This window comes from Homalodisca vitripennis, chromosome 5 (assembly GCF_021130785.1).
Source record: "Homalodisca vitripennis isolate AUS2020 chromosome 5, UT_GWSS_2.1, whole genome shotgun sequence".
Lineage (NCBI taxonomy): Eukaryota > Metazoa > Arthropoda > Insecta > Hemiptera > Cicadellidae > Homalodisca > Homalodisca vitripennis.
In genome coordinates, this window is record NC_060211.1 from 10,648,814 (window position 1) to 10,673,411 (window position 24,598).

Below are 24,598 nucleotides of genomic sequence, written 5' to 3' on the forward strand. Positions count from 1 at the left end.
CAGTATAAATGTGCTATATTAAAGAAAACAACTTGTACTTAACCGAATGCTGCAAAACAAACATGGATAAGGTACAATTAAACATTACAGGATACATAACATGCTATAGTCTAGCATAATCTCAATCAGGGTGTTCACAAATTTCCACCGTTCATAGTACTTATTATTTCAAACAAAACATGTCATATACATTTATGTCGAGAGATGTGTCGTTTAGCCACTAACCGCCATTTTTTATTATTTATAAAATATTATTATCTGTAAAACTATTTTACCTAAAGTAACAAAATTTGGTACATAGGTTTGAATAGATACAAGGAAAATGTAAAAAAATTGTATTTTGTCACTCTCCCCACAACTGGAGAGGGAGCCCCTCCTGCTCGTGGCAGCTCAGATATGTGCCACTTCTGCGCAGGTTTTATTGCGAGCGGTTTATCTATAACAATGCATACTAACAACAATATTGCTAAGGGTCACGAATAAATATTTCTGTGACATGGTAATATCTAATAGTGCGGGAGTACGGACAGTCGATTCTGGTCCTCTAAATCGATGAAGAAAGGGTTTATGTGTAAGATAGACCTGACTGCTTTCAGAAACAATCGTGATTTTCTAGTGACAGAATACACTAAATATTTACAATAGATTACTTTAAGTAGTAGTTTGTGTTTAAAATTAGTTTTTTGGTAATATTGTAAATATGGATTGATTAAGTAAAGAAATCCAATTGTTTTTAATAAAGATTCAGTAAATATTATAAAACTTAAATGGCTGGTTAAATTTATATGATTCTGCAAGTAACTGCTAACGTGAAATTGAAATACCCTGTATATCTTGAATATTTCGCGAAGAAGATTGTCAAACAGACTATTTTCAAGTAATCAAATTTCGATTGTTGAACTATAATAATAATGTGATTATGTGGATAGAAATTTGTAAAGTGGAAACACCCGATAACATAAATTCCCATTATCAAGGGTTATTAATAGATGAGGTTAGAGGTTACCATATTAGTCGATTGTTTTGCAACCGATAACTTTTCACAGCATGTTCTCTACATCATGTCATGTGTTTATGTAGTTTAACAAAGCTTATTTAAATAATATAATAACTAAGTTTACTAACTTAAAATTTCAAGGCTAACTAAAAGGCCTACGTATGTACATTTTCTTGATCGGGACTACAAAACAAACTCAACTATGACACCGGAAATATCTTAGACCTTCCGTACATGACAAGACTAGAAGTAAACTATTTTTTAATTAAATAGATAGCCTAATTGAGACCTTTGTATTTGTATTTTCTTGATCGGAGCAACAAAGCAAATTCACCAGTGGCGAACCAGAAATGCTCACACATGTGCGAAACATGATATAAGAGTCAGGTTAAAATTTGATCGTCTGAACCATGAACACCATATACGTACCTGATGTATGCCTCCTTGTTTTTGTAAAATATCATATGTCTCCATCAGATTACGTCACTAACTCTTCTTTCCCTTCTTTATTTCTTTCTGTTCTTTGTTTTTGTATTTATTAGGCTAATACCTCCCCACCTGACGAAGAGGATGGATTCCAATCCTAGAAACGTTGTGGTATACATTTTATCACCTATAACGATGGCAAATTTCCGAAATCCTGTTATCCTTTCTAATTATCCATCGTCAATAACAAACTTTAAATAAATTACAACACTAGTGCTCTTACTAAATAGGCTACTGAGTTCGATTTTGAAAATTGCTTGCAAAGAAGAAGGTCACAGCTAGTAAAATGATAAATAAATTACAATTGAAAAATACTACAGCAAAGTTCACTGTTTATCATATGGTGCCTTTTGACCCTAGTGGCTCTTATACTACGTCTTAGTCAGTTACGAACGTTCAGATATATTTCAGTCTGCAAGTACATGTATTTGTTTCCATCACTGCACATTTGAATACAACACGGTAATGTATGCTTTCTTTATTACTTGTGTCATTAGGTTTAGACGGGGTTTAACTGATGAATATTTGAATGTAATTCTATACTTAGCTTATTTCAAGTAAACCATTTTTTAATTTTTATCTTAAGTGCTGTTTTGGATGCTTTAATTTTTACAGTTCTGCTGATTGTCTAGTGGAAGAATTTCTGAGGTAAGTGAGAAACTTTAAAATTAATAAAAAGTAAACCGTGTGGGTCCCACAACCAGTACAATACATACAGTAAACACTGATTCGTACTCTACAAAAAATTGTTTTTCTCAAGATCACTGACGGAGCCGGATCCCGTTGACCTCTCTCATACTCTAAACATCTCATTTCGAACTTCTACCTCATTAAATTAAGCAACTGTATTATCTCTGAAATAATTTTTTAACGATTGGTTAATATTCACCTATGCAGCAGAGTAACAGAAAAATATAAATATTTTGTGTGTTTACTGTGGACTATGATATGGAGAAAAACACGTTCTGTTTAAGACTATAGCTTTCTCCACTTTAAACTCATCATTATTCTAAAAATAATTGCAACAAAATCTTTATACAGAATTTTTTATGTCTCTTGAAGAACGACATACAACAAATTAAAGTTGTGAGTTAATTGTTAAAGGCGTAATTAATTTTTTGTAAATCCTTACGAAATCGGTTATTAGTTATCATCTTGAGATTTTGAGATATGATACTATACGTCCTGCATGTGAATACCGATTTGGATTTATACTCATTAGACTTGTATTTATTTATAAATCAGGAAGTATTTATTATTGTCTGTCTTTACTTGTGAGTGTGGGTGCACATCAAGCGAGGTACAGTCACAACACTGAATTCTAGACCCGCCCTTTGTGCCATAAAGTGCCCACCGTGTGAGAGAGGTCGCCTTGGCCTGGCTCCGACAGGAAACTTCTTTAGAACAACAAATTATAGACTCTTGATGTTTCAGTAACAGACACTGGAGGTTAATTATTATTGCAACAGTTTATACCACATTTATTGTCTCAAAATACGTACTTGAATTTTGAAAATGGTAGTGATAATGCAAATACATTGAATTTAACTAACAATAAGAGTTGAGATATATTGCTTCCGGTTTATTCAAAAGAAAGACTCCACATGTGGCTGTTATCTATGACTGTCAAACTAAACATGCATTATTAACTAAGACGTTTAAGTTTCGGAACATTAATGGGGCGATAAGTACCTCTCAAGGTTGGCCTGTAAATATACTGCTGTCACTGTCATATGTTTAGAATCTCCTACATGAAACCTTACAAGAAAATTATCATGACAAACCTAAAAAATTGTTTGTAAAAAACGCGGACTAGATTGAGTTACGATCAATTCCAAATAATCATTCTTGTGCCCAAATTCACCATTTGAATTGTATTCTTCTAAACATTCAACACTACATCGCAACTAACACCACACAATATCACAACTAGCACCACAATACATCACAACTAGCACCACACTACATCACAACTAGCACCACACTACATCACAACTAACACCATACTACATCACAACTAGCACCACAACTACCACCACACTATATCACAACTAACATCACACACATCACAACTAGCAGCACACTACATCACAACTAACACCACACTATATCACAACATCACACACATCACAACTAGCAGCACACTACATCATAACTAGCACCACACTACATCACAACTAGCACCACACTACAACACAACTAGCACCACACTACATCACAACTAGCACCACACTACATCACAACTAGCACGACACTATATCACAACTAGCACCACACTACATCAGAACTACCACCACACTACATCACAACTACCACCACACTACATCACAACTAGCACCACACTATATCACAACTAGCACCACACTACATCACAACTAGCACCACACTACATCACAACAAACACCACACTACACCACAACTAACACCACAAACACAAACAAATTATAAACTAATTATTTTAAAGATAACCAAATGTTAACGGAGAAATATTTGCAATGCTTTCTAGTAAAGGAATATTTCCTTATGATTTTATCTATTGTATTTGAAAAACCTGATCATACTGGTCATATTTACGATTTTAATCCAATTTTAACATATGAGAACATGTTAAAAAGATTGTCAAGATTATCTGAGTACAAATGTTGAGTTCAGCTCCATTTTCTACCTACTTATATTTATTTTCTAGTATAATTATGTATATAAATGTTTGTCTGACTGGCCGAATTTATCCGTTAACGAAATAACTTTTACACAAAATATTTTTATGTTTCACTTATAAATATCGACTTTTTGAGATGATACACTGTAATGTAAAAAAATTGATAAAACGTAGATCTGCCAATCTGTTTTAGTTTTAATGAGAAACAGGATGCGTTGGATTTGTGTCGCTACAAATTATTGATGCGTTTAATAATTATATAAGTAATTTGTTAAGAACACGAAATCAGTTTCCAGTGTGCTCAAAAAACAATACGGGAAACATTTCTCTTTTTCCAAATTGTTTATTTTTTGGACGAGGCCTTTCGAAACCAAAGGTTTCATCTTCAGGCAACTCCACAAATAAATATTTATAGATTGTTTGTTATAATTAATATTAAAATAACATATGGTGTAAAAATGTAAATACAAAAATTTTGGTATTTACATTTTTACACCATATGTTATTTTAATATTAATTATAACAAACAATGTGTAAATATTTATTTGTGGAGTTGCCTGAAGATGAAACCTTTGGTTTCGAAAGGCCTCGTCCAAAAAATAAACAATTTGGAAAAAGTAGTGTTTTTATTAACATTTAGTAATATTTAAAGAATTTTCCAATTGCTCCAAGAGTCTACAATTTCTCTTTTATTCTACATATCAGAACATTAGACGATAGAGGAGTTTTAACTGAAATTAATATTTTTTAAACTTGTAACGTATCGATTTAAATTTATTGGTCTATTAGTTCTTCATAATTATTGAGTTTTAAACTCTTATTACGTTTTAATTGATGGTGCAACATTTATGTTTATTACCTTACTGTGTACCATATTTGTTAGTATTATTTTTTAATCACTTGAATTAATTGATGCTACCTGTTTCTAAAACTATTAAACTTTATATATATAGTAATTTAGTATAAGACTGACTTTAAGGCCACTTTGATACAGTAACTGGACTGAATGTGTCTCACATACTAACTGGTAAACAATAAGAGATGGCATGGCAAAATCAGCTGATGATATTCCCAGGACTTTACAAAAGGGCTTTGGTCAGACAAAACAGAACCTAATAAATGCTTCTTTAATTTTGGTGTTTGTTTTTTGCAATAACTTGTTTTATGATTTTGTGTCCTAAGTTCTCAAAATATATAGTGAGTGAACGTTTTATCTGCCTTACAATAGTTTTAAATGTGATTTAAACTGTGAGGGTATTATACAAAATTCAAACCTGATAGAGACACATTAAAGACCTTAAGTTTGCACTATTATTCTAATATTTATAATACCTTCAAAATAAGGTGTCATTTGCTAGTGGTTCCTATTAAAAAATTTTGACTTACCCCTAAAAATAGCCTATTTGGGAAAGGGGGGAGTCAAATATTTGCATACGTCAAAAAACACCTGAGTTGGTTATATAAACAACCCCTAAAGTACATCACTTCATCTCTATTCATAAAATAAGTTAATAGAAGGGGGAGGTGGGACTTTTAAGACACTCGGAATTTTTAAATTAAAAACATTAAAGTAAATATTGTTTAATATAATTGGGTATTGTTTGCGTTTCAGGTTGTGATCGCTTGCTTGTATAATGGCTGCGAATCACCCGACTCTGCTGTGTTTCACTGCTGTGCTTGTGTCGATATGGACCACATGCTCCGCTCACTATCACGAATCCTACATGCGAAACGCAGACGATGATTTTAGCAGCAGAACGAACTGGATGAGTCATATTTCTGGTGACGTAAAACTGAGTGAAATGGCAATACCTGGAACACACCTGAGCGCCACCTACACGTGGAACACTGACGTCACGATGACCCAAGTGCTGAGTTTCAAGCAGCAGCTGAACTACGGAGTGAGATTTTTCGACATCAGGGTAAAACACAAAGACAACACATTTCAGTTACACAGTGGACACATATTCCTGAACTTATACTTTAGTGAGCATTTCTTAAACAGCGTCGACCTCTTCCTCAAGAGCAACCCTTCGGAGACGGTTCTGGTTCTGCTGAAGAAGGAAGAACCCTCTGAAGACAGCTCACCCGCGAGAACGACGAGGGGCACTTTAGAAGAAATCTTACACCGGTACTCCGACACTTATCTAGAGACAAACCACAGGGGCATTACTCTAAAGAGGGCGAGAGGCAAATTTATAATTTTTTCAGGATTTCACCAATTTGACTCATTTGGATTAAAATACGACGATTGTGACATACAAGATAATAGTCATTTAAGTACTAACTGGGATTTGTACAACAAGTGGGAGAGTGTGAAAAACCAATTGGAAAATGCCAGGAACGGAGATCCCGACACATTTTACATAAATTATCTCTCAGGCTCTGGGGGTTCTTTCCCGTACTTTGTAGCCAGTGGCCACTCTTCCCCAGGGACATCTGCTCCCCGGTTGGCCACAGGTTTGACCACTCCAGGGTGGTCCGACTCCTACCCGGATTTCCCCAGAGTTTCTTGTTTTATCGGGATTTGCACGATTGCATTTGAGGGTACAAATACACTGACTTATGATAAAATCCGTGAATATAACGAATACCCTAGGGGTAGCCGAAGGACTGTCGGAATCATTGTTGCCGATTTCCCTGGCGATTTACTGATATCTACTATTATAAGAAACAATGACGCTATACAAGAACGATTAATAAACTACACAAATTAATAGATCACCATATCTTGTCAGTTTAGTAATTTTGCTTATAATAATGATATTACAGTAAGATACACTAAAGTGTCTTTAATTACATCGTTGGAACAACATACACCCAAACATATACATAAAAAAGAGCTTAATTTGGTTAGTTGTTAAAATATAACTAACTACTGAACCATAATTTAAAGGCTTATTAGAGAAACTGCCACTGGCAGCACAACACACACATAATGTTAACTGACACACCAAGTTATGTAAGTTATTAAATCTTTATTTATTTTTCATGTATTAAAATGTTTGATGTTTAAATGTAACAACAGCATTTTATATAATAAAGATAACATGTTTGCATTAGTGAACATTAGTTACGCCTTATATCCCATTGTTATATATATATATATATATATATATATATATATATTTATATAGATATATATATATATATCCCGGCGGAGCAAGTACTTTTTGCGATTCAAAATGTTTATTGAAAATAAATTATAATTCGGCTATTGCCATTTATACAAATTTAAATGAATATATATAGTATATATATATATATATATATATATATATATATAAAATAGCGGCTAGCGTCTACACCAAATATTTCTCGACATATGTTTATATGACATTTTTTGTTTCAAATTATGAATACTATCACCCACAGGAGTTTGAGACACCCTTTTTGTGAACACCCTATATAGGTGTTAAAGTGATTTTTAAAATAGTGTTTCAATAATATTCAAATGGAGTTAATAAAACTTATGGATTTTTAAACCAAAACAGTTTAGGCATTGACGGAGATATTAAAACCCATACCGATAGAAAAAGCCAATGGATCTTAATCGAAAGATAGTAAAAATCAAAATTTCCATTGAAATTTAGATAATAAATCACAATAAAGCAAAACAACGGGAAAATAACTGAAATAATAACATTAATAGATATGAAAAATTAGATGAGTACTTATTGAATTAGTGAGATACGCTAGAGCCAGTATTTGGTGAAGTGTAACTTTATTAGCAAAGCACAGCTGGCATATTGTTTAAAAATAAAAAAGCGATAAAGCATGTAAAATGAGAAATTATTTAATGTTAAATCTGAATAACAATGGTAGTGGCAATATATTATACATAAAATTTAGCTAGTTTTTAATTAATTCTTAATCTTTAGAGGGGTTATAGTATTAAATCAGCCTGAACACACATGGGTTACATCTGGATTGCTCAGTGCAATTCTGACCTGTCCAATGCTTTCTATTGTAGAATATGGTCCATTTATACTTTCATCCAAACTAAAAGAGTATGAGATAAAAGATTTCCTGCATCTGAACAGTGCTTACTATCTAAGCAAAAAGGCAAGTTCAACAAAGCTGCAGTACAAGTTAAGTTTAACACAAAAAATTGCTACAAAGCTATGTTTTTGAACAAAACTGTAAATTACATTATGTGATAATTCTCACAATGGAATAATAAAACTTCGTTTTAAAGCCAATAATTTTAAATTAAATTTGTTTGATTTGTTAGATCTAAAACTGTACACTTAGGTGTCCTGGAACAGTTGGACAGACTTTATTACTAAAATCAATAGCTCTTTCTCGGACCAACGGCTAAAACACAGACAGCACTTTGGCATTTTTGTACCCAAAGTCAATTTCTTCTGTGAACCAAGAGGAGCCCATGTACCAACGGACGGCCAAAAACTGACACGATCTCAATAAGGCCCTTGTTCGGTCATATATGCAGCAGAAATATAAGTCTGCGATAGTAATGGTAGTTAAATAAAAATAAATAACATTAATTTAAAAAATATTTTATTTAAATTTGAAAGTAGTTCTAACCAAATCCGTCTAGCCTATGTTCTCAAGTATATAGCGTTATCTTACATCATTAGTCAGAGAGATATAAAAGTGTACCTTGTATTATTAATTTTACGTCACAACACACTTACCAATTTTGCATGACAATCAATGTTGACTCTAGTAGATTAATACTTGCACACTAATAATAATAATCTTATCAGGTAAGTGGTATAACCTTTCAGACCAGTGATATTAGACAACGCTAAATACAAATACTTAAGTACGCCATCTCTAGCGGATTGTAGTCTGAATGTAAAATGTTATCTAAAATGTATATGAGTTACTGTGGTTTTATGTAGTCATTATTAAGGAAACTAACAGACCATTTTTGAAATCGTGTCGTTGTGCGTTTTTTCTGTGCGCCCGTCAATGCGATAATACTTAATGTTCTAGAGACTTTAAATCTGGTACAAGGATTTCCCCTTGATCCAAAAAATAATGCTATTGATTCAGAATAGGGGGGTCAATAGGTGAAAGGTCCTGAAATGTGGAGTCAAGTCTGTGGTCAGCATCATTTCCAAATGAATGCTGTACTTTAAATTAATATATTATAGCTCTTCTTCTATATTATGTGCTACGATTAATAATATCCAAACCAAGTATGTTTTACAAAATAATCTTGAAGATTATTAATGTATCTTTAATTTTTGTATTACCAGACGGCAAAAATACACGGAAGATGTAGGCACACCTTTCCTCTACTGTGCTTGAATTAACATTTTAATAAATTCTCAATAGCCTCTAAAAAGTATTCAACTGTTCCAACTGAACGGGTTTTGATTAGACAGCTGTGAAATAATGTTTGATTTAATAATTTCAACTCTATGACTCGAGTTGGTGATAAGTTGCTCGATAGGCTCCCTGACAGTTTATAACTATACAAATAAAATAAATCCAAGGCTGTTTTAAAAAACTATTATAAAAGTTAAACTTGTGTTTTATTCTAATGGAGACTCGTTTGAGAAAAATAAAAACAGAAAAGGAAACAGTTCTGGTGCCTTTAGGTACTCTTCGGTAGCCACTATTTTTTTAAGTTTTTTCTCACCGCGGACCTAAAAAATCTACATCATTAAAAAGGACATTCTTTATTTTGCTTACAGTTAAAATTACACGTTGTTTTTAAACAACCGGTTCTTGTTTTCTGTCTCCCAAAAGGTGGTGATATCGGCGAGGAGGGGGCCACTCTGTACCTACCTACTATTTATTATTAACCATATAAATAGATAAACACACAAGTATTTATATTAATTTAAAAAAATGAATGAGTGTTCATGTGATCTGAGGTTAAATTTAGGTACTATCTCGAGAGATGTTTTTTCAGGAACGACTGAGTGATTTGGCAACACTAACAATCGAAAACGAAACTTATAAATTCTATGGACATTGTCTGTGGTTTTAATAGATTTCGCATACAAAGGGCCAGAAACCTTCATTTTTTGTGTATGTTAAGTTATTTATAATTTTTGTAATAGTATTGATTTAAGTGCATATTAAATATTTAAACCATGAATGTCGAAGAGATGATTTATGAAAAACATGTACTCAATTGTATTAGGTATAATAATAATTCATATGAAACCGATCATAGATTGAATTTAATTTTGTTAAAATATTAGAAAATTTCAAATTTTGTTAAAAGAGTACAAAAACAGTGGTGCGATTTTATAAGAATCTTTGGGTTTTTTTTTATTGACCGTATGAAAGGTATTCGGAAATTTTTTATATAGGATGTAAGTGAAGAGCTGAACATAAATTATAAAGGTCTAGTTCTGTTCATATATTCAGTACAGTCGGAAAATACGCATTTCGCTTAACAGTTGTCACACAAGCAATAAACAATGTATTACAAATGTAATTTACGTGCAATTTATAGCCTCGGTGGTACAAACTAAAATTTTGGCGTCTATTTCATTGTTATCCAATTGTACAAATTATGGAGGCAGTTGCATAGCAAAGGGGGGATCCGGGGGGTCCGGACCCCCCGAAATATTAAGATGTATTTAAAAAAATACGCACGTTAATAGCTTTGGGGTGTGATTCCCGAAATCTTGAACGTTGAAGTTGAACAACCATCGTACCCTGACTTTATCCATGTTGAAACCTACACCTGCACAAATTGTTAAAATTGTTTCGTCAACATATACATACGTAAATAAAATAAAGAACCCACGTAAATATAATAAGTCTCCATGATTGGTTAGTTTTCATTCGAAATGTATCGAATGTAAAGTGAAAACTGCTCTTTTCCAGACACAAGTGTTTCATCTCCTAAAATGGAAAAACAATCCGCACTGTTTACAGCTTGAGCAAATTTTTTCTGTATAAACTTTCCTGAAATTTCAATAATTTCATTCTGAACTTCAGTACTAATATAGGTTGCATTACGTGCACTATTAAATAGGTGGTTTTTTAAACTTTCATCGGTGACTGATCTGTACCCGAGCTACGCTCGAAAATTGCTCTCCTTTTCTAAAGGGTTTCGGCCGTCAGTGGCCCCCTGTCCCCAAAGGGGTATTACATTTTCTCCACAGATTGTAATTCTGTCAATTATACACTTGAGTGAAGCCCTGTTTTGTTCTTTTTCTTTCTTCCCCTGTGAATCCAGCATCACATTGATGCCTTCTACTCGGCTAGAATCAAACTTCGTAAAGTTTCTGTAGCTATACAAAAAAATGTATGGTACAAGAGGTGCTGCCAGAGTTGAATTTGCCCATTACATCTTCCCACTTTCTATATGGCGTAGTTACTAAAGCTCCATATTTTTTGTATTTACCTTTTACCAGTTAACTCATTGGTAAATAACACACAAAACGTCCTCTGGATCCCCCTGGTTTCGGCCCTCCCCCCGAACAAAATTTCTGGGTACGCTACTATATGGGGGGTCGCCAAAGCATTTCGCACGGTGCAAACATTGCTCTAGTACCGGACCTGGCGTGGAGTGTGCTCTGAGACCGGTTTGGCACGGCAACTTCTGAAAAGCAGCGCGTCGAAGGAAGTACCAAGTTTGTGGTCACAACGGCTGCACTTATATTAGCTGACGGTAGACGGCTTCCATCTGTCCAGGTAAGCCGCTGAATTTCAAGGTCATTGTCAAGATCACGGGCAGTAATGTTGAGGCAGCGTCTATACATATGTCCATAACTTAGGCAAAGTTTTATCTATACTTCAAAAGTGTCTAGTTGGCTTTACAAGTATGAACTAATATTGTTAAACAATAAGATTATAGGAATAGCAATATTATTAATAACAATGTTTTGCTTTTGGGGCTGTTGAAAAAGTGACATACTTTTTCAATACGTAAACAGTGAAGTAAAATAGATTTTTCTGGATAACTAATAACGACGTTGAAAAACGACAACAAGTTTATAGACGTTGTTTCAAAATAGCCATCTCCTATAATTCTGCAACAATGAAGTATTTGAAGTTTGAAATTGTTCTTATAGTGCTAAAATAAAAATGTCGGTCAGAACAGTCGGCGCAAGTATTCATATAAACAAAACAAATTTTACTGTTCATATACAAGTATCTCACTAGCTTCGTATTGGTGGTTTGATAGTTTACACTTTTTTGAAAATAGATAGAAGCCTTAAAGAAAAATGTATTTAAGTTTTAAGCATTCATATAACAAATATAGTGATTGACAATTGCAATATAAAATAATTTAGCTTCTACAGTCATTCTTCTAATATTGGACATTTAGCTGTGAGTTACGTTTTGTATAATTTAAATCCTAATATTTTTAAACGACCTCATTTGCGAAATCCTGCTGTATTTAAACATGTGTTTCTAGATCGTGTTGTGACAGACAGTAGTGTTAATCAAATGCTTGTCTTTCAGATCATTACTATACAGTAATGATCTGAAAGACAAGCATTTACAGCAAGTGCATGTATTGATCACTGTACATTTTGCACCTTTTGTAGGCTACCACAACAGTTAATATACAACCACACTTCATGCAAGTTTATTGAATCTGTCCACTTCTTCAACTCATCATCAGAACCATACGCACTTTATTTTGAAGACTAGTTCTACTTGTTATGATATCTATGTTAAAAATCTAATTTAAAATAAAAAATTGTTCTGTAGGGTACACTCTGTCTACTAAGTTCGTGACAGTACACTTTAAAAATGCATTAATAATATATCTAAACTATTATATAAAATTATAATGGTGCCTGTGTGTGTGTGTGTGTGTGTGTGTGTGTGTGTGTGTGTGTGTGTGTGTGTGTGTGTGTGTGTGTGTGTGTGTGTGTGTGTGTGTGTGTGTGTGTGAGTGAGTGCGCGCGCGCGCGTACATCGGTATTATATGAGTGCGTGCGTACGCGTGCGTTCAAGTTCAAATCATCTTTATTCAGGAAAAAACACACAATACATATGTCTACAATTCACATGCAACTCATAGTTTGCGCGTGGGATTAATGTAGTGTAATTATTCTACAGTTATAATATAAATAACGACAGTTTTTTTTTTTTAGGGAGAGGCAGGAAAAATGCAATTACGCACGCAGGTGGCCAGCCTGTAGTGTGGGACTCCCCTAAAAACGGATTTACCCACTAAAAAACCTCCTCTACTCATTAGGATTCTAACCTGGGATTGTTTATCACATTACTTCAGGCTAGGCCTAAATTTGGCTTAAGCCCTTGGGGCTCGCTCCTTATCCAGCCGCTCGGTCAAGGGATCTGGCCCACTTCGCGGTCCAGATCGGGTTTCTTTTCCAGGAGGATGCCCCGGACGAACTGTGACAAACCATCCCAGTTCCCCTCATCCTCCGTAATCTTTTCGCAGACCGTGTCCACCGAAAAAACACTGAGTTTTCTTGTGGCCTCCAGGCTGAGCCTTTCCCAACGCAGACAGCGGAAGAAGGTGTGTTCCGCGTCGTCGAGAACACCCGGGCAGTAGATGCAATCCGGTGAACCGGTCTTGCCCATCCGGTTCAGGTACGACTTGAAATAGCCGTGACCTGTCAGGAACTGCGTGAGGTAGTAGTCCACCTCACCATGCCGCCTTTCGACCCATGGTCGAACCTGCTCGATGAGTCGCGCAGTTCATCGTCCTCGGGTTTCGTACTCCCAGCTGTGTTGCCGCTGCTGAAAGGTTCGGGCACGCTCTTCGGATCTTGCTGCGTCCTTGCCGTTCTCTCCTTGTCTCTGACAAATCGCCTTCCTCTCCCCTGCCAAGAGCTTGACAGGGATGACTCTGGCAACCACCAGGACGGCAGGCTCGGATACTATCCGATAGGCGGAACACACCCGGAGCGCAGCTTGACGCTGAACCCGGGCGAGTCGCAACCTATAGAAGTCCTTGGTAAGAGCGTCTGCCCACACCCGTGTCCCATAAAGGAGCACGGACTGGACTGCGGACATCAATAACCGTCTTCTGCTGGACCGAGGACCCCCGACATTGGCCATCAGCTTACTAAGATAAGAGGCCACCTTAGCAGCCTTGTCCGCCGTACGGAAGATCTGGTCTCTCCAGCTTACTAATTACGTGGTATAAAACAATCATAACATGGTACACACAAACTTATTATATGATATAAAAAATATAACATGGTACACAACATTTATAAACTTCATAAAAAATAACAAAGTAAAAGGTTTAACAACAAATATAAAACATCGACTATCTTTATTAATAGTGCAGCAAATAGCAACATCAACAAAAAACTTCATCAAGTAGCCTATACAAAAATAAATATTATATTATATTCCATAAATATATGAGTGATAAATAACAGCACAACAAATTAAACAACAAGGCCAAAGTGAACAACGCAAATAGAGTAACAACTTCAACGGGAACCGCAAACATGCAAAAAAGTAACAATCATTTGGTAACTAATATAAAATTTAATAAAACAAGTTTGTTTTAAAACAACTATATTTATATTATGCAATTGCAATTATGTTTACCACAAAAGAGATTACCTTCATTTCCACTTTAACTTTAGCTTAAAAAATTATGTTGTTTCCATAATATTGCACTATTGCGTCAAACAATCTATGTCCCTCGCGCCTCGCCGATAGCAGCCTCTTTTGTACAGTCCAGTCCTTATCATTCTTCTGGGCCTACTCCTTCCACCGGTAATCCAGTTACCCCAGAATTATTATTTAATACAATCGGTACATAAGAAACATGTATTGTGTACTGCGAGTTAATTTTCTATTAATTTCTGTAAACTGGCACTTTTGAAATATTTATAAACATGCATTACAGCACTATAAACATGTAACTGTTCAAATCTCAAAATATTATGTTTAGGAAACAAATAACCCATGCTCTCCATCCGCCTTGACCCATAAACTGTGCGCAGTGCATGTCTCTGACACATTATAATATTCTTGACTATGGTTGGGTATGTTCCTCCATAATGAGTCAAACCATTCCTCAGTATACTCTCAAACCATGACAAGTAGAGAGTTCTTAAATGGTCACTACCGATAAAATGTTTCAAATGGTACAGCCATATGGTTTCATAGTTAATTGTATTAAGTTTTTTCGACAGGTAATTAGCGTATTGATCCCATATTTGAGGTATTGGTCAACATGAAGCCCTAGATACTTAACAGATGCGACTATTTCAATACTTTCACATGTACAGGAATATAAACATTGGTGTTTATGGCAAATCAAATCAAAGGTATTTTTTAGGTTGTTCTTAGAAACATCACAGTCAAAAGACATTATGCACTTCAATTTTTATGAGTTAATGAGTAATTTATTTTAAATTAGTCAAGTAGAAATTTGTACCAAATCTTTATTAATTTTGTATTTTAATGAGTGTCTGTTATAAGCTGAACACACCAAAGCTGTGTCATTGGCATAAGAAAAAATGGATGAACTTAAATTACTTAAAATGCGTGTGTGCGTGCGTGCGTGCGTGTGTGTGTGTGTGTGTGTGTGTGTGTGTGTGTTTTTTGCTCAATCACGTAAAAACTATTGGCCCGATTGTATTGAAATTTTATGTTGTGATATGATAGCATAATATCTACACAAAAGTCAATCTCTACAAGAGTTACTTAGGCTTATTTGAGTCAAAGCTGAAGTACGGAATAATATTTTGGGGATTTTCTAGTGTCTTCAACTTTAATAGAGTATTCACTCTTCGAAAGAGAACGTTGAGGGTCGTCTGGGGAATAAGATCAGATGACAGCTGTAGAGAGCGTTTCCGATCTAGAGAGATCCTTACCTTGGCCTCCCTTCTCATTTTTTATTCGACGATGTTTGTTTATCAAAATAAAAATCTTTTTCCACATTTAAATTATAATCATAACACACGGCACAGAAATTTACCCAATTTCAGACCGTTTCAGGCCCATTTTTTTATTTTGGTCCTAAACTGTACAATTTACTTCCAAATGTAATCAAAATTCAAACAAATTTAAACCGTTTCAAAAATTTTTTAAAAACTTACTTGATCGGGAAGGCTTTCTACAGTCTCCACGAGGTTCTCGTGATATACATGTCTTCATTAGACCGATTTTTTTGCAGTAGAAATAAATTTAAAATGTTACAAGAATTTATTGTTTTTTAGGTACTTTTAAATTGTATGCTGTTCTGTTGCTTTTTTATAATTACTTTTGATACTGATGTTTTGACTTGCACAGAAAACCTTGAGTTCTATTGTCAACTATTGTATTCTAAGAATAAATTATTCTTATTCTTAGTCACCAGCACATCCAGAACGTTTAGCGGTTGGTGAAAATCAAAATAGTAAAAAAAAGTAAAAGTAAAGAATGTCTTATTTTACCAGGCGAAGTTAGGGCTAAGAAGCCCTCTCTAACACTTACATATAGTGAGAGGCTGATTGAGTTAAACATGTATTTTTTATAGAAAGATTTGCTTTTTAATCTCGCCTGAAGAATTTGTTTCATTTCTGAATTTTTTCTATAGAATGCTCACCTTAAAAATTTGTAAGTGAATATTATGAACAATACCCTCCTCCCCCTCCCCCCCACGACAGCGGCCACCGGATGAAGTACGTTACTACGGCTAAATAATCCTTGGATATTTCCCCAAGGTTAGGAGTTAACTTTTTAAGAAGGAAACAATCTGAATTAATTCCATCATCAATTAGTCCACAAAGTGTTTTATCTTTGATCTCTGCGTGTAAGGTTATTACATTATCTACAGGGAAATCATATGGCTAATACTAGTATAAGTAGTAACATAAATAATTTCACTTCATTAGCCTAGATCTATTCGACGTCTACTTACGAGCATTCTTATTTTATTTTCTTCACCGTTTTACCTTCGTTCTAACACTAGCACATTTCCTTCGTTATACATAAAGTAAGTATTCTACCAGCAAAACTCAAATCATTTATATAATATATAATATATGCTAACTATTTATTAAAGAATATTAATTAGAAAATATATATGAATTTAAATATATATATATATATATATATATATAATATAATATAAATATAAATATTAAATATAAATATATATATATATATATATATATATTTAAATTCATATATATTTTCTAATTAATATTCTTTAATAAATAGTTTAGCACAATAATTTATCAATGTTTAAATTAAATACTTACTTCCCAAGTAGTGATTGGCTAGTGAAATTTACTAATATTGTAACCTAGCTTTTAATGAGATGTGACAAAATGTATATAATTGTATAATTTGTTTTTAAATCATAGAAACAGTAAGATCGATATTTTAGGTTATAACTGTGATCTATAAGGTTTATGTTTAATTTTTTTATAGTACCTAGGAGAACGATTCTTTAATGTAATTTCTCTACACAAAACATAAAGCACAAAGATATTAAACGTTTAAATGCATAGTATTAACAAGATATCTTTTGTTCTATAATAATAAATATTTCTTGATAATTGTTCGGCTTTATTTGAAATGCGTTAATCACACGAATCAACAAAACAATAATAAATTTGTTTTAAAGACTTTTTGCTGTATTTTAATATAAATTCAATACTCAATGTAACGTTTCACTACTGTATTGAAATATTGAAGTCAATATTGTAAATACTTTTTTTAATATTGATTTTCAATATTTTATCATTTTAAAACATAAATAACATGGAATTTATAGATGTTTACAATAAAATGATAGGTCATAAAATGTCTACAAGAACAAAATTTTTATCCAAACACATATCTCATTAAAGATAAGCACTTAAAATTTCAAAGAAATTAAAGAATTTCCCACATTTTAATTTGTAAAGTAAGGAAAGAAATTTTAAAATTAAAGGCAAAAGTGATAAGGTTTAACTACGTTTTAAACTATAAACTTGTGACAGCTAGAATTTATTTATTTTCTTTAGATGTTAACAGCACACACACGTAATTTCTGCTGAATAACAGGGACATAATAGACATATCCTTTCCTAATGAGATAGCATGCATGAGATTAGTGATAGGCATTGGAAGATATTCTCATTCGAATTTCCGTGCAACATTCCATGATTTTGTGTTAAAAGCTATTAAGTGTTCAGTAGCACTTGAACTAACTTTGGCTGGGGGGGGATCTTAAAGCCGAATTCTGTTAGGTTTTTAAGTGAGAGCATATACATGGTGACCATTAAGTCTTAGGACGACTTTATAACTTTTAAACAACAATATATATTACAACCAAATTTTGTATACCGTTACTGGAAATTGTAAGCTACTTTTCTGTGTACATGGTGGTAGGATTTCACCTTTGAGGAACGGCCCGTCGGGGGTTATAAGAAAATCTTTAATGACAGCCTATGTTGAGTTGTACATCATTTTAAATGTCTACTTGAACTAAAAACAATGCCGCAAACCGGACATCAAAAGGTTGATCCAGTCGGAAGAAATCACTGTTCAAAGTTTACAAAATGTTTAATACCACTACTACATAAGAAATAACTAATACTGTAGCTGTTAGAAGTTAAGAGGAATACTTAGTGAACTCATTTAAAAGTAGATGTTCAAAATGTTTCCTTTCGGCCGTCTGACAATGTGCTACGTGTAATCAGAAAAACCTGCTAATATGAAAAATGGTCCTATAATTGAATTATGTAAGATAACTGCCCATACGTTTAATTTTTGGGGATGTTGTGTGTGACACTCACTCATCCAATGTGGGTATACATTATCCCAATACCGGCAGTTATGCCTGTTAACATGACCATTCAACATAAAAGTCGACTCATCTGAGAATACAATATCGTCTAAAAGTATTTGGTTTTGGTCACTTTTATTCATCATAATTTCACTGAATTCCATCCGGCGATCAAAATCATCTTCGCTTAGTTCCTGCAACAGGGTAACACGGTATGCTTTGAAACCAGACTTCTTTAATAATTTGCGAACTGATTCACGACCTATTCCATGAGATTGTGCTGCTGATCTAACTGATTCGTTTGGATTTTCAATGAAAGACTGAAGAATGTTTAATGAGCCGTCTTCGTCTGTCACAGTACTTGGTCGTCCAGATCTGGCTCGATCCTTAACACTACCAGTGTCCACAAAGCGAGAAACTGTGTACTGTGCTGTGGAATTAGAAATAGGAGCACTATCAGAAAAAGTAGCATTGAATAAATGTGTTACTTCTGCAAACGGTCTTACATTATCACCCCAGCCGCACATCATTAAGAGCATAATTCTTTCATGCTCACTAAGCGACATCTCTTAAAACTTATAACTTACAGTAACAGGATATGGCTGCAAAAGTATTGTAGCTTGAGTGGAACTGATAAGTAAACTGATAGACAGATAACAGCCATTATGGGGAAGTCCAGTGGATGGGAAACCCTGACCTAGAGGCACTGCTTTCACTTTTCATTGTACTTCTTAATGAAAGTACATCAGCAGGTTTTTTCTGATTACACGTAGCACATTGTCAGACGGCCGAAAGGAAACATTTTGAACATCTACTTTTAAATGAGTTTCACTAAGTATTCCCCTTAACTTCTAACAGCTACAGTATTAGTTATTTTTTATGTAGTAATGGTATTAAACATTTTTTAAACTTTGAACAGCGATTTCTTCCGACTGGATCAACCTTTTGATGTCCGGTTTGCGGCATTGTTTTTAGTTCAAGTAGACATTTAAAATGATGTACAACTCAACATAGGCTGTCATTAAAGATTTTCTTACAACCCCCGACGGGCCGTCCCTCAAAGGTGAAATCCTTGTACCATGTACACATAAAAGTAGCTTACAATTTCCAGTAACGGTATACCAAATTTGGTTATGATATCTCTTGTCGTTTAAAAGTTATAAAGTCGTCCTAAGACTTAATGGTCACCCTGTATATGAAATAATGAAGGAGTCCTATGATCATTTTGTAACTGAAGTAAGTAGGCTATATTATTTCAGTGTTTAGCAAAATTTCAACACTATAGTACTTAGCTTTTGTACAACCGGAGGACAAAAATCCAAACAATCACATTTGCAAGCATAAGATTCACGATCATTTAAATTCGTAAATGAAACAACAATTTTAGCGGGGGCCACCAACCTGGATCGCTCCTGTTCTCGGTTGTATCCTCAGTTTTCATTATTCCTTGGAAAGTATAAGTATCTATAAACCTGATACAGCAGTGTCTAGGCTCTCTATCTCTATTTTATGTATTATCCTATTTCTTTGGCTCAGTCCAGGAATAATATCGATTTCCATAAATCTAATCAGTGCCGTATCCGTTATCAGAGCATAAGGCGAGTCTGCAAAACTATCCAGTGCCATGGCTAACACAAGACATCCTTGACTTAATGCCCCGAAGGGACGCGGTGTACCAAAGGAGGTCTCGAGATGTGGATGAAATTAACCTACATCGTGAAATAGAATTTCAATAACTAGTACAAAAGTACATAAATTTACTCTTTGCTAATAAGAATAAATTTTTACGTGATCTTTGGCGCAGTGTCAGAACTCTCGGGTTTGGAAACCCATTATCACATGTCAGCTTTAAGATTCCGTTGAATGATTTAAATTATTATTTTCTTTCATTTTCGCCATCATATAACCCTTCTGTAAACAGCAACTTAGCCGAATAACAATGATCACCTCATCTGTTCAGTTTCATTTTAATCCTGTCTTGCAACTCGGTGTTATCAATCCATCGGATCCGAAGCAATGCAACTGGATCTGATAACATATTTATTATTGTTGTAAAACGAATTCTATTTGATATTCTATAAATTATCACGATGATTTTTTTAACGTGTCTCTGAGTATTGGTGTATTTCTAGATTCATAGAAAAGTGCACTTGTTTATCCCCTTAACAAGATCCCATCCTCAAATTTTCACAAGATTATAGACCGATTAGTATCTTACCAGCCCTTGCTAAAGGTGTATAACGCAATGTACACTCTCACATTTTGGACATTCTGTCTTCTAACAATATAATCAATATACTTCAATCCGTAAGCATTACAGCAATGAAACTGAAACAGCTTTCTTGAGAATTACTGCCGATATCCGATTACCTATGGACCGCAACTAGTGCACAATTTTGACTGTTTGATTTTTTGATTTCTCTAAAGCTTTGACACGCTCAATCATAACTTTCTTCCTCTTAAGCTAAAAAAGATGTTTTTTTTAGTTCCGCTCCACCTGGGTTGTCAGAGTAGTATGTGAGTTACAGCCGAAGGGCATATGACTGGATGACTGTAGTTTGAGGGGTGCTTCAAGGGACTATACTAGTCCCATTACTGTTTATTATTTACAAAAACGACAATAGTAAAGTACTTCGATATACTCGTTTTCACTGTTACGCTGGTGACCTACCTATATATACTCACTTTAAAAAGTTACTGACATTAAGGAGACTGTCAACAAAATTAATGAAGACGTTGAACGTATTGAACAGTGGACAATAAATCAGGCTTCAAACTTAACTCGGACAAAACTGAACCCGTACTAATTGGACACCGAAGTTTACTAAACTCTTTAAATGATGAAACAATTCCGCAAATTAAAGTTAATGGGATATTTTTACCTTACTTTGACAAAGTTGAAAACTTAGGATTGATTATAAACAACACTCTTGGAAAGACTGACACAGTGATTAATACATGTAACAGGGCATTTGCAGAGATACATCAATTATAAATAATACAGGCATTTATATTATAGTTTCGTATAAAACTTTTACGAACTACTGTAAGTCATTAATATTTCAACGTATTAACTATTGTAGCGTTGTTATCAATGACATAACTGTACAACTTAATGACAGACTACAACGAACGCAGAACTATTGCATAATATGTTTCATATTTAATTTACCGTGGGACACACTCGTTTTTCCTTACTATACAGAACTACCATATACTTAAACTGTCATACTAAAGACAGATGCTAATTACATCACTGTTACATACGATACTGTTGACCGGTTTACCTCCGTATCTTGCACGTGACTGAATATGTAACTGTGGGAAGCTCAAGGAATGCTCGCTCTGGCTCTTCTACTCTAAGAATTTCTCATCATAATTTCCTGTTTTGAACAATTCTTTTCCTGTTACTGCTTCGACCTCGAATTCCTTTCTTGATTCCATTTGCGCAATAGGCAGCCGTTCAGGTTTTCAGATGGCAGTGAAATAAAATGTAATGGTACGGATGACATGGCGAGTTTACTGGAGGCTGCAATCGTGATATGGAGAGATGTGTGTGTGCTTGCGCGCGCGCGCGCGTGTGTATGCTTCCTTGCATATTTATGTATAGAAACGTATAAGTAACATTGTTATTATTTTGTATATATTTCTATGAAACATGTAAATGTTTCGTTTTTATTATTGGATAATGTAAGTCTAGTTAAGTTTAGTTGTACATTTAGAAGCCAATATTACTTTATAAGGATTTGTAAGTTTTAGTGTGGCTAAATATAAATATATTTTATAAAATAATTTTAGTTTTATTTTGAACTGGAAGGTTAAATTTAAGAATGGACCACTTATAAGCTACAAATTTTCGCCTCAATAAGGAATTATTTTCATTTATTGACTCATTTATAAAAATTCGTTGCTTCTTCGAGCCTTTCTCATGCCTAAAACATTGCACTTTGTTTCATTTGCAATGGTTAGAGACTCGCTTGTTTCTTCACATCATAATCATGGAAGGAATAGCTCATTGAGGTATGTTATTGCTTGCCCCGATTGTTGTTTTTTTTTCTTTCAGCTATTGTAAATATTTATTGCTACAATTTTTCATAGTTTGACTTTGTGACTGTTGCGATCTAATAGTTAAAGTTAAATAATGTTACTGTCATTGCTGTTTACAGTACACTGCTATTCTCAAATCTCATAAAGCTAGAAATTTCTCGTTTCAATGGAAACTCTCAAACATACACGTACAAGTTATAAAATATTTAATAATTTAACTACAAAAGAAAAATTTTTTTAATCGAAAACACTATATAATTTAATCACTATTGAACTTTACTAATTCAAATTTCCTGTCCAAAAAGTCAGCAAAATTTTATTAAAGTGACCAATTCCTCTGGTTGGTTGTAAGGTGCTTCAAGCATCATTGAAGCTGACATAATTTCTTTATTATCTGTCAAGGGATGTAAACGTTTCTTTTCTTTATCGTGTATGCCCGCCAGTCTGGCCATAGGACCTCTCGAGAAAAAGATTAGCTATAGGCTTGAAATTTTGCATGCAACCTCAAAGTCATGTAACTTGACACGTGGTGTACCGTAATTCTATCTTATAAAATTAATGAAATTAACAATGTAAAACTTGTTTCAGGTGATTCAGCTTGTAGCAGAAATCTACAAATCACAATCCAGACAAGATGATCTTGAATTTTCAAAGCATCATCGTTTGTAGCGGCATCATCCTTGTATCAGTCTTGATACGTAGCGATGCTCATCAACATGGTTCTTACATGCGAAACGCAGACGATGGTTTCAACTACAGAACAAATTGGATGAGCAACATCCAGAATCATGTTCGACTAAGTGAACTGGCCATTCCTGGTACACACGACAGCTCTACTTTCAAAGGATACGGCGGTGACTCGGCGACAACTCAAGTTCTAAGTTTCGACCAACAGCTGAACTACGGAATAAGATTCTTCGACATCAGAGTGAGACATTACGCAAACGCATTTGCGTTACACCACGCTTTTGTCTATTTACATGTAAATTTCGATGACTTTTTAGATAGTGTCAGTAATTTCCTCAGGAGCAATCCATCGGAAACAGTGCTCTTCAGATTGAAGGAAGAATATGATTCGGAAGGCAATTCAAGAAGCATTGCTGAAACACTGCAATGGTACTTGTACAAGCACCAGGGCACTTACTTGAAGACCAACAACAGGGACATCAATTTGGGAAGTGCCCGAGGGAAGTTCATCATACTATCGGATAATTACCAGTTTGATTCATTTGGATTACAGTATGGCCAATCTAACATACAAGACAACTATAATTTAGGGACCAACTGGGACTTGTACAGCAAGTGGGAGAGTGTAAAGAACCAGTTAGAAAACGCCAAGAACGGAGATCCTAATACTTTTTACATAAATTACCTGTCCGGATCTGGGGGTTCTTTTCCGTACTTTGTAGCCAGTGGCCACTCTTCCCCAGGGACATCTGCTCCCCGGTTGGCCACAGGAATGACCACTCCTGGATGGAGCAATTCTTCCCCAGATTTCCCTAGGATTGACTGTTTCATAGGAATCTGCACAATTGCATTTGAAGGTACAAATACACTGACTTATGATAAAATTCGTGAATATAACGAAAACCGTGGAGGTAGCCGGAGGACTGTCGGAATCATTGTTGCAGATTTTCCTGGCGATTCGCTGATAGACGTCATCATACGTAACAATTGAGGTGGATAACAAACTTATATACTTGTTTTGTGAAGAGATTGTTTAATTTCAAGAACTCTGAATATTAACATGCATACCATTGTC

The 24,598-nt window shown here is 34.4% G+C and overlaps 2 protein-coding genes across 5 annotated transcripts; both read left to right on the forward strand.

Moving 5' to 3' along the window:
• Positions 1–1,852: 1,852 nt before the first annotated feature.
• Positions 1,853–24,598, forward strand: LOC124361799 (1-phosphatidylinositol phosphodiesterase-like). Of its 3 annotated transcripts, none has more exons than XM_046815780.1 (2): positions 1,853–1,945; positions 23,425–24,598. In XM_046815780.1, exon 2 carries the CDS (start codon positions 23,471–23,473, stop codon positions 24,512–24,514), a length of 1,044 nt encoding a protein of 347 aa, XP_046671736.1. In that variant the 5' UTR covers positions 1,853–1,945; positions 23,425–23,470; the 3' UTR covers positions 24,515–24,598. The 3 variants fall into 3 exon arrangements, with proteins under 3 accessions (XP_046671736.1, XP_046671735.1, XP_046671734.1); XM_046815779.1 differs by lacking the exon at positions 1,853–1,945 and adding an exon at positions 11,668–11,774; XM_046815778.1 differs by lacking the exon at positions 1,853–1,945 and adding an exon at positions 16,889–17,007.
• On the forward strand, positions 1,930–7,201 carry LOC124361798 (1-phosphatidylinositol phosphodiesterase-like). 2 transcript variants are annotated; one of them, XM_046815776.1, is made up of 2 exons: positions 1,930–1,950; positions 5,755–7,201. In XM_046815776.1, the coding sequence occupies exon 2, from the start codon at positions 5,777–5,779 to the stop codon at positions 6,857–6,859; it is 1,083 nt and encodes a 360-aa protein (XP_046671732.1). In that variant the 5' UTR covers positions 1,930–1,950; positions 5,755–5,776; the 3' UTR covers positions 6,860–7,201. The 2 variants fall into 2 exon arrangements, with proteins under 2 accessions (XP_046671732.1, XP_046671733.1); XM_046815777.1 differs by lacking the exon at positions 1,930–1,950 and adding an exon at positions 2,111–2,131.

What these genes read in the sequence shown, in the direction of transcription:
- LOC124361798 (XM_046815776.1), top strand. Translation starts at nt 5,777, where the DNA reads ATGGCTGCGAATCACCCGACTCTGCTGTGTTTCACTGCTGTGCTTGTG.
- LOC124361799 (XM_046815780.1), top strand. Translation starts at nt 23,471, where the DNA reads ATGATCTTGAATTTTCAAAGCATCATCGTTTGTAGCGGCATCATCCTT.